Source organism: Mus caroli, chromosome 3 (genome assembly GCF_900094665.2).
Source record: "Mus caroli chromosome 3, CAROLI_EIJ_v1.1, whole genome shotgun sequence".
Lineage (NCBI taxonomy): Eukaryota > Metazoa > Chordata > Mammalia > Rodentia > Muridae > Mus > Mus caroli.
Genome location: NC_034572.1, coordinates 145,375,386 through 145,385,573, shown reverse-complemented (window position 1 = coordinate 145,385,573; position 10,188 = coordinate 145,375,386). Strand labels below are relative to the sequence as shown.

At 43.0% G+C, this 10,188-nt stretch overlaps 1 protein-coding gene across 4 annotated transcripts in view; it reads right to left on the bottom strand.

Annotated features, from left to right (window-relative positions):
• Usp33 (ubiquitin specific peptidase 33) overlaps positions 1-10,188 on the bottom strand; it is a 47,032-nt gene that overhangs the window by 28,125 nt on the left and 8,719 nt on the right. For 3 of the 4 annotated variants that reach the window (XM_021157259.1, XM_021157261.1, XM_029475128.1), the window contains 6 exons: positions 7,267-7,398; positions 7,039-7,092; positions 6,528-6,590; positions 4,822-4,974; positions 3,274-3,376; positions 1,111-1,180 (listed from right to left, as the gene is read on the bottom strand). In XM_021157259.1, the coding sequence (XP_021012918.1) occupies positions 1,111-1,180; positions 3,274-3,376; positions 4,822-4,974; positions 6,528-6,590; positions 7,039-7,092; positions 7,267-7,347 (524 nt within the window). In that variant the 5' untranslated portion in view covers positions 7,348-7,398. The remainder of the gene's footprint in view (positions 1-1,110; positions 1,181-3,273; positions 3,377-4,821; positions 4,975-6,527; positions 6,591-7,038; positions 7,093-7,266; positions 7,399-10,188) is intronic. The other variant, XM_021157263.2, reaches the window with a different exon arrangement.

Here is a 10,188-nt window from a genome sequence, read left to right as displayed (position 1 = left end):
AAAAAAAAAAAAAAATGTCTTTCTCCAGTTCATCTATGCCAAGATAGTGCAGGCACTATTATTTCTTATTTAGATTATTATGCATCTTCTGTTTCCAAATTACACTTTTTCCTACAATCCACTCTCCACACAGCAACCAGGGCTGCAAGACAGATGGCTTCACTCGCCTGCTGTAAAAGGACTTCGGTGGTTTCTTACCACACCTGAGACCTCAGTTTTAACGTCAACTGACATGGCCCTATGCAATTACTCTACAATTCCTATGTCTGCCACATAGATTTTCTTCCAGGTTCCAAGTGTCAAAACTCTTTCCAAAGCTGCTTACAAACTCAAGTCATGCTCTGACAAAGTAATAATCACCCTATGTATATGCTGGGGGGGGGGGGGGGGAGTAACAAATGTTCTATTCAAGGGATTCTACAGTAGAAATATACTTTCATACAATTTCCCACCTAAAAATGATCTTATAAGTTGATAAATTTAAGTTCTTTGTTTTCTGTACATAAATACACTTGCTAGAGATCTTATATTGTTCAGTAGAGCAGTGTGCTTAAGGGCCTAAGTTTGAGGCCCAGCACTGCAAAACCCAAAAACAAATACTTTGCCCAAGGATATACTACTGGAAGCCTAAGCCAGGACCCTCAGTCTTAGAGAACTACAGGCATGTTTATAGAAAACTGGGCGTGTTGTAGGTGCTTATTGTTCTAACTTGAAATGAGGTAACAGAAGGGTCAGATTTTCAAGGCCATCCTCAGCTACATAGTTCCAGGCCAGCCTGGGTGAAAGTAAAACACTGTCAAGAGAAAAACCAATAATAAACTTAGATGCATACACAGCAGTCCCACTGGGACAGCAGATGTCTTCACCCAGGTTCTTGCTTCTCTGCTCTGGGAGTTAGTCACCTACCATAGCAACAAGCTATCTAAGCTAAACCTATGACGACCTGAGTGGCGTGGGGTACATGTTTAGTTCCTGTACTCAGGAGGCATAGCCAGTCGGATCTCTGAGTTCAAGACCAATATGGTCTACAAAGCAAGTTCTAGGACAGCCAGAGAGAGAGAAGGTAGGGAGAAGAAAAGAAAGAAAACCCATATTGGTCTCACTACTTACCAGTTAGAAAGAGCCTGCAGTGCCGCGTTCATATAACAAGTATTTCCAATGTTTTTCAAACCTGTCAGGCCTGTGAAAAAGAAATATTAAGTCACCATTCAGTAAAACATGAATGACTCAAATTGTTTGGTGTTTATTAAGAGCAATTTCAAAAGTTAAAGCTATAGAATGGGCTGATAGTTCACTAGCAGAGCATATGTATACTGTGCATAGAGCCCAGAATTCAATGCCTAGTGGGCAAACACACACACATTCACTGACACAGTACAGGAACAACATTAAAAACACAGACACATGGAGACACAGGGCAGCAGCCTGAACAACTCAGAGGCCACACTGTTGGAAATGTCTCACTCTCCAAATTTTTAAGCTTTAGATAAATTCAAGGGTTTGTTAATTTAACCTAAAAATCTGCACTTAAAAAACATAACCTTTTCTACTGTTCTGTAAGAAAGACTACATGGGGTGGCCACAATGACTAGGGTCTCACTATGTAGCACTAACGCCCTGGAACTCACTCTGTAGACCTTGAGCTGACCTTGAGCTCACAGAGATCCGCCTGCCTCTGCCTCTGCCTCTGCCTCTGCCTCTGCCTCCCGAGTACTGGATTAAAAGTGAGATACAACCAGTTTAAGAATATATTTTAAATAATCTGATTTAAGATTACAATTCTCATTTGGCCCAAAGCCCAAGTGGGAAGTCAGCCTGACGCTTGTGATGGGCATGAGCACAGTGCCTTCCTTCCACAGGCTGCATTTACCTCATCCGTTGGCTGGCTGGCACTCTATTTGTCTCAGTTTGCTCTATCACTAAGAGAGAAAACAGACTGACATCAACTCCCAACACAGCAAAATAGAAACGATGACAAATATCTCAAAACTAGAATTATAAGCAAGGTGTGGTGGTACACACTTTTTAAAAGATTTATGTATTTTTTTTACTTAATGTATATGAATACACTGTAACTGTCTTCAGACACACCATAAGAGGGCATCAGATCCCATTACAGATGGTGGTAAGCCACCATGTGATTGCTGGGAATTGATCTCAGGACAGGGAAGGGCAGTTGGTGCTCTTAATCACTGAGCCGCTTCTCCAGCCCCTTGGTGCATGCTTTTAATCCCAGCACTTGGGAAGCAGAGGCAAGTAGATCTCTGTGAGTTTAAAGTCAATCTGGTCTACACAGCAAGTTCCAAGACAGCTATAAGTATGTAATAGAGAAATTCTGTTTCAAAGAAAAACAACAACAAAAAAAAAAACCTAAAAAATAAACTTAAAAAAAAATCCTAGGGCTAAGGATGCAGCTCAGTAGAAGGGTGCTTGTCTAATATGCACACAGGTCCTGTGTCCCAACACCTAGCAGAACATCAGAGTTTACATTAAATACTGTGAGCCTTGAGAACAGGAAATCCAGCTGGGCGTGGTGGCACAGGCCTTTAATCCCAGCAGAGGCAGGCAGATTTCTGAGTTCAAGGCCAGCCTGGTCTACAGAGTGAGTTCCAGGACAGCCAGGGCTACACAGAGAAACCCTGTCTTGAAANGAGTTCAAGGCCAGCCTGGTCTACAGAGTGAGTTCCAGGACAGCCAGGGCTACACAGAGAAACCCTGTCTTGAAAAACCAACCAACAAAGAAAAAAAAAAAAAAAAAACAGGAAATCCTGTCACACTGCCTCCTAGTGTAGAAGTTCAAAGTTTTGAGTGACTAGGTCAAGAGGACCCCTGGAACCACCTGACTCTTTTTCCAAAGAATGCTGCCCCCTTGAAAATTCTTGTCTTCCTTTCTTTTCATTTCTTTTTATAGATGCAGGTAAAATCAGAGCAGTTTAAGCTAATCTCTGACCTCAGCCTCCTCAGCGCTGGGTAAGACATGCAGTCTGCCAAGGTCCCGACTTCACATCACCCTAGCAACCCTTCACTGGCAGGTGAGAACCCAAAACTAGGTCAACGGCTAAAGGCTCCCAGAAGACAAAGGAGAGTTCAGCTGTGACAAACTGACACCAGACAAATCAAGTTTGCGATTACTGCAAACACTGATCTACAAGATCACATCTGTCGGTTCTGTCTTTAATTATTATCTCTAATCTCTATTTTGAACTACTCGTTATGCAGCTTCCTAATCAAATGGGCAGTGCCACACAGAGGAGCACTGACAGAAGAGCTTACCTCTAGCCTTCAGCTCGTCTTCCTCTTCCACTTCTATATCCAGATCTTCAGACACAGCAACCATGGGGGTTTTCAATGCTGGATTACTGGGTATTTTAAAATCCTTAATAATAAAAAGAAAACAAACTCGAATAAATCCTTAAACTATCAAAACATACTTTAATTTTAACTTACATAACATTTACACCACACAGCTATTGAAAGATATTACCATAACAACAGAAACTGGCCAGCATAGTGGCACATGTTTGTAACCCCAGCACTCAGGCAAAAAGATCAGCTCAAGTCCAGTCCTGGTTGGTAAAAGGTTAGAGGGCAGCCTGAGCTACATGAAACTCTGCTCGGAAAACAACCGTAACAGCAGGGCTAGAACGCTGGCTTAGTGCCAAGAGCATGAGGGGACCCGAATTCTACTTCAGCACCTACATCAGGTGGTTCTCAGCTGCTGCCGCCCCGGCTCATAGGGGTCTGATGCCTCTCCTGGATTCCTAAGGCACCTGCACTTACACATAAAGAATTTATGCCATTGGCAATTATTATAAAGTCTACATTTATGTTTTGTAGAAAACGTGCTTTATTTTTGGCCATGTGATCTATGTAAAGGTACATGTGCGCACGGCAGCAGGTCTCGGAGCTGGAGCCAGAGGTGGTGCTCACTCACCCAGTGTGGGTGCTGGGAACCAAACTCGGGTCCTCTGCAAGAGCAGTGTGTACTCTTAACCTCAGTCGCCTTTCCAGTCCCCACAAAACTTTCCAAAAAAAAAAAACCGAAAAAATTTCCCCCCAAAAGTGACATTTCTGCATTTAAGCCCAAGAACTAACTTTATCTAACTTAGTAGCATGCCTGATTTTTTCCAATCTCTGACTCCTACAGCAACAAAGGATGTGACAGACATGTTCATCCACAGACAGCCCTGCTTCTCTGTATGAGTTACTGTTTCACACACGTCCACACAACCTAAGGCTTCTATAAACGCACGAGGGTTTAAGTCTCCTGATCACAGGGCTAGGTTAACACTGATGCTAAGTTTTCGGATGTCTAGAGGTTCTCGGGGTTAACAGGGTGCTGGGGAGAGGGAACTGGAAAGGGGCTATATTTGCACAGGCCATGGAAGTCCCACCACCTTCCTAGACTTAGATTTACAGAAAGAGTATTTACAAAAAAACCTACAGAAACTTCCTACGTTATGAACTAATGTTTATAATATCTTTTTTTTTTTAAGGAACTTGAATGTAGGCACTCTTCAGGGGTAGATAATGTTTCACCAAGAAGACAAGGGTTATTAACAAAAATCTCTGTACGTGGTATGACATGTCCCTTCCAACATTTCCCTAAAAAGCTTATACACGATACAGGTGTTTTTCACCTTGAATCCCACACTGGCCTCCCATTCATTCCGTGCTATGCAAGAACAAAGCAAGACTGAGTGCTCACCTGAGCACACAGATAAGCTTTCTAAAGTACAGGAAGGTAGGTGCTTGTAAATCCCAACCACATAACAAACGCTGAAATTATCTTCTGAACATTTATGACCTAAATGATATTACCTGGACACTGTTTTCTTGTGTTTGTTGAGGCTGTCTTACATGAGGTAATGAAGGAGGAGTTCCTAATTTTCTATCCAAAAATACTTCTTTGCTGCAAGCATAACACCATACTCGAAGAGTGGTGAGGTTCACAGTTAGATAATGCTTTGTCTCCTGCAGAGTTTCACAGGAGGAAAAGGGAGCCGCCATTAGATAGTCTTGAAAACATTTCTGCAGAGGCCCTCATCATGAACTGCAGCCTTTGACAAAAAATAACCTACTCAGAAGAGCTACTGTGGGGCACACATGAACACATCAAAAAGTTCTCTAGACTACCTATAAAACCTTGTATAGTACCAACACCTAGTCTACCAGTTACCCCACTGTCTGCTCCCCTCATCCACAGGACAGTGGTAACTAGAGCACTGTAAGGTTCCTAAGATCTGCAGTTTGCAAACAAGAATACAAGACAACAGTCAGGAAACCAGGACAGTGGCATCCCTGTAACCCTAGCAGGCCCAAGGATCATGTATTCAAGATCAGCCTCTACTACATAGAAAATCCAAGCCCAGCTTGCACCACAGGAGACTTTTTCAGGGCATTTAGCTCCAGGAAAACAGAACTGCAAAAGAATATACATTATTTAAACTGAAGCAAAATACAACTCAAGCAACAGGAAAAATAAATAAGTAACACATAATAAGCACAGGGCTGGGCCTACAGAATACACGAGCTATGGCTGACTAGCTGCTCAGTTTTCTGAAGGATGACCACAGAAAGCACCTCTTCAGATGTACAGGGAAGAACTGTGTACAGTGCTGCCTTAGGGCTTCATTCTCCTGAGGAACCGTGGCTGGGACTGGATGCTACAGACTCTCACTGGGCATCTTAAAACACCATGCATCTGAGAAACATGAAAGGTCTACAAAACACTTCAAGGCTCACATCAGTCACGCGGGAGGGAAGGAGCACACAAGTGGAGTGATGCAGATCTGCACTCCAGTCAATGAGGTCAACAGCCAGAATAGGATTAAGAGTTGGAATACACGGAAGTCAGCCAGGCAGCCACACTGGGCCAGCAAGGGGCTCAGCAGGAAAAAGCGCTTGGCACAGCCTGACAACCTGAGTTCAGACCTACAGCCCATGGTGGAAGCCCAGAACCAGCTCCCCAGAGTCGTCCACTGACCTCCACACGGGCATGCTGTGCTACACACACGCTTCCCACACTAACTTAAAAAACAATCTTTTAATTAAAATTTAAAAACAAAAATCTATGCATCTACACTAACTTCAACCTCCATAATCTGATACTACAACAATAACCTCCACACACATGTATTCAGACTTCCTTTATCAATACTCAATTATAATCACGCATTAATACAGATTTTCTTAGCAGTTCCCTCCCTACCTTTCGCCGAGAATAAGCAAAGTATTATCTTATATATTTTCTAAAAGGCAAAAATTCTAGCTTGGTGTGATGCCACATATCTGTACAGTAACATGTAAGAGACACAGGGAGGATGAACCCAGATTCTAGGCCAGGCTACACAGCCAGATCAGATCACAAACCCCTCCCCCACTGCAGACACAGCCTGAATTAATGCTGCATTGATCCTCTTGGCCTGCAAGTTCTCACTGATACAATGCATGCGTGGCATACACACGGCCCTGGATCCAGTCCCCAGCACCAACCACTGCCATGTGTCCAATAACCCCACACATACCTGCGAGTGTATGGTGCTGTGGTCCACTTGCGACTCCCCGCAGCCAACATAGGAACACCTGTTCTATAAGAAGTATGTAAGACGGAAGGACTGTATCATAGGCACTGTGTTTACAAACAGAACTAAAGCGTATTTACACTTAAGTCTTGATTTTATGTTTTAATTCAATTATTCAATTACTTTGCATAGTTAGGTAACATAATTAAAAGGTATTAAGCACAAAGACCAGATTAAGTATTTCAAAACTGAACGCTATCTCACCTCCAATAGAAGATAAACACAGACATACCTGAGTGGTTTACTAAAAGCTCTAAGCATACTTCAATTAAAATTCATCCAAAGTTGGAACTTTCAGTTTTTATTTAGTTAGTATGTTTTAAAAGTATACTCATGTAAAGTTATTTTATACATCAAAAATTGTTATTAATATGTGTAAATTTAAATTCTCAGCTGAAAACTTTCAGGAAAACACACAGACACACACAAACACACACACACACCCCACACCTACCTCCAGGCACGCCCACAGGTTTGGTCCTCTGACTTTACAGTCCTGACAAGCGCCCTAGGAAAATAAACACAAGAGCCATTTGCTGTGTCAGTGCAGTCAGACATACACAATTCACTGTAACAACATATATTTTAAACATGACACAGAGTATCCTACTAATTGACTTAGATGTGTATTTAAGAGGAAAGTGAGTGCGGCAATGTCAGGGATGACTACTACAGAACTTACATGAGATTTCTGTATCAAGTCCTCTTTTGTTATTTCGCCAACTGAATCCAAATGCGGACAATGATGTCGAAAAGTCGTCATTTTCTTACAGTTTTCCTTCTCTTTCTCAAGGCTTTTCAAATCAGGCAAAACCTACAGAAAAGGTGACCCAAAACTTAATTACAAAATCTTAACAAGCTAAAACTGGCTAAAGAAAAGATAAAATAAGGAATATACATGCTCTCCCTGCCAAAAATGTTCAGACACACCTGCAGCCGGTGGAATAAATAAATTTTCATGACTGACTGATCGATGGGTAGATTGATTTGAGACCAAGTTTCACTGTGTAGTTTGGCTGCCCTGGAAGTCATTGAGTAGACCAGACTGGCCTAAACTCATAAAAGACCCTCTAGTCTCTGCCTCCCAAGTGCTGGAAAAAATGATGCCCCACAACACCAGGCTTGTTTTGTTTGCCTGTTTTTTGAGGCAGGGTCTCACCAGGTGGCTCTGGCTGTCCTGGAACTCATTATGTAGATCAGATGGCCTTCAAACTCATCAAGATCCACATGCCTTTGCCTTCCAAGTGCTGGGATTAAAAGTGTGTTGCACCACACCTGACTTAATAGTTCTTTGAGAATTTCATACATCTTTGATCATTATTTTCTCCCTTCCTCAACTCTTCCCCAAATCCACCTCTCCTTTCCTACCCACCAAAATTTGTGTCTTTTATTTTAATACCAATCAAATGCAATTTGTGCTGCCTATATATTCTTGGATGTGTGACCTTCCACTGGAGAATGGTTAACCTGAGACTACACTCAAAAGAATAACTTGACTCAGCCTGCACTAGCAACTATCAACTGCAGGCGCCTGGGCAGGGCAGACTTCTTGCTCAGCTCCCCCTCTGTGCTGGGATCTGCTCCGGCCCAAGCCCGATGTGCTGAAGCTTCTGTCATGGTGTCACCACCGCTCTGCTCCAGGGGTTTCCTTTCGGTCATGCACCACTGCCTAGTCCACGTGTCCCCAGAGCCTTGGGAGGAGGGTATGATACGGACACCCGATGTGGGCTGAGTACTCTGCACTCCCGTATTCTCCATCCCTTTAACAGTGTGGGCATCCTGGAAATAAACGCTTCTCTGATGAGGATTAAGAGACCCATCATCAGCCTGGTGGTGGGGACACACCCTTTAATCCCAGCACTCAGGAGCAGAGCTCTATGAATTCAAGGCCCACCTGGTCTGCAGAGTGAATTACAGAACCACCAGGGCTACACAAAGAATCTTCATCTCGCCGGGCGTGGTGGCGCACGCCTTTAATCCCAGCACTCGGGAGGCAGAGGCAGGCGGATTTCTGAGTTCGAGGCCAGCCTGGTCTACAAAGTGAGTTCCAGGACAGCCAGGGCTATACAGAGAAACCCTGTCTCGAAAAACCAAAAAAAAAAAAAAAAAAAAAAAAAAAAATTTTTTTTAAAAAAAAAAAAAAAAAAAAAAAAAAAAAAAAGAATCTTTATCTCAAAACCAAACAAACAAACAAAAAAAGAGGTATATCAATCTATGGGTGTAACACTGAGTTATTACGAGTCAGTTTAAGACTATGTCCTTTAGCAGATGGCAGGTTCTCCCTCCCGGTCTATGAGCTATCTAGCAAGAGGTTATTTATCCTGGTAATGGTACCAAATATGAGTTCATCTTGTGGGACAAGCCTTAAATCAAGTAGTCAGAAAGTGGTTGGTGCACGCGCACTGCAGCTTCACCAGTGGGCGTGTCCTGCCAGGACAGCTGTTAAGGTAGCTTGCACAGATCACAGCTGGGTAAGAGCGGCGACTGTTTCTCCTTCACCAGCACACACAGAAACTTCCAGAACTATGAGAGGAAACCAGTAAGGACAAAGCATCCAGGTGAGTACTAGCTTTACACCTCCCCGTTCTACGGTTCAATCTTACATGCTGTCTACAGCAGTAGCGTCTTGCCAACCAGAGAGAACCTGTCTCAATGAGGAGAAAAAGGAGACTTGCACACATCCACTGTGGGTACATGTGTGCCTATACTCACATACACATGGGTACATGTGTGCCTATTCTCACATACACATACAAATAAGCAGATTTGAATAATAATAGTAATTTTTAACATTTGAAAAATAGTAACTAAATGACACTGTAGAAGTTCAATTTAAACACTTGTTAATGTTCTTATTCATGTTTTTAAGAAAATGTCTGGCAATCTTTTTCACCCATTTCTCATCTCTCCTCTCTTTTTTGTACCCAAGTACATGTACTGCCAGTCAAGAGGGAAGAGCTGGCTTCAATTACCCTTTCACCTTAAGTAACTGAAAATGTAAACAAACAAAACATATAAAGCAATGGTCTTTTGCATTACAGAACAGAACAGTGACTCCCAACAAAATTAAAATGGATAAAGCACTGTGACTGGCCCAGCTGAGCCTGGAGAGACTGTAGGCCTCAGAGCAGAAAGATGAGACAGGAAGCTCAGGGTGGTTAAAGCTCCAAGGTATGGTCTCCCAGAAGAGAGAACGAGACAGTAACCAATCCCTGGAAAGTGGCAGGGACGGTTACTACATACTCACTCCCAGCTCCAATGAGTGCACAACTGGGACATGACCAGAACAAGCGAGACCCAGAGGCTGGAGGAAGGAAACATCACTCAGCTTCAAAGGCTGTCATGGCTGTGTGCTGTCACCAACCACAGCTCAAAGACTGATAAACAGAGATGACAGAGCACTCAGCTGGCAGCGCCTCAGCAATGAGGCGTAACAATCTTCCCCATACTAACTAAATAATAAACGGTGTTTGGTATTGCCTTCTGAGATCTCAAAGGGAAGTCTTCAAAAAAAAAGGAAGGGGAGGGGAGGGGAGGGGAGGGAAAAGGAAAAGGGAAAAGAAGGGAAAAGAAGGGAAGGGAAGGGAAGGGAAGGGAAGGGAAG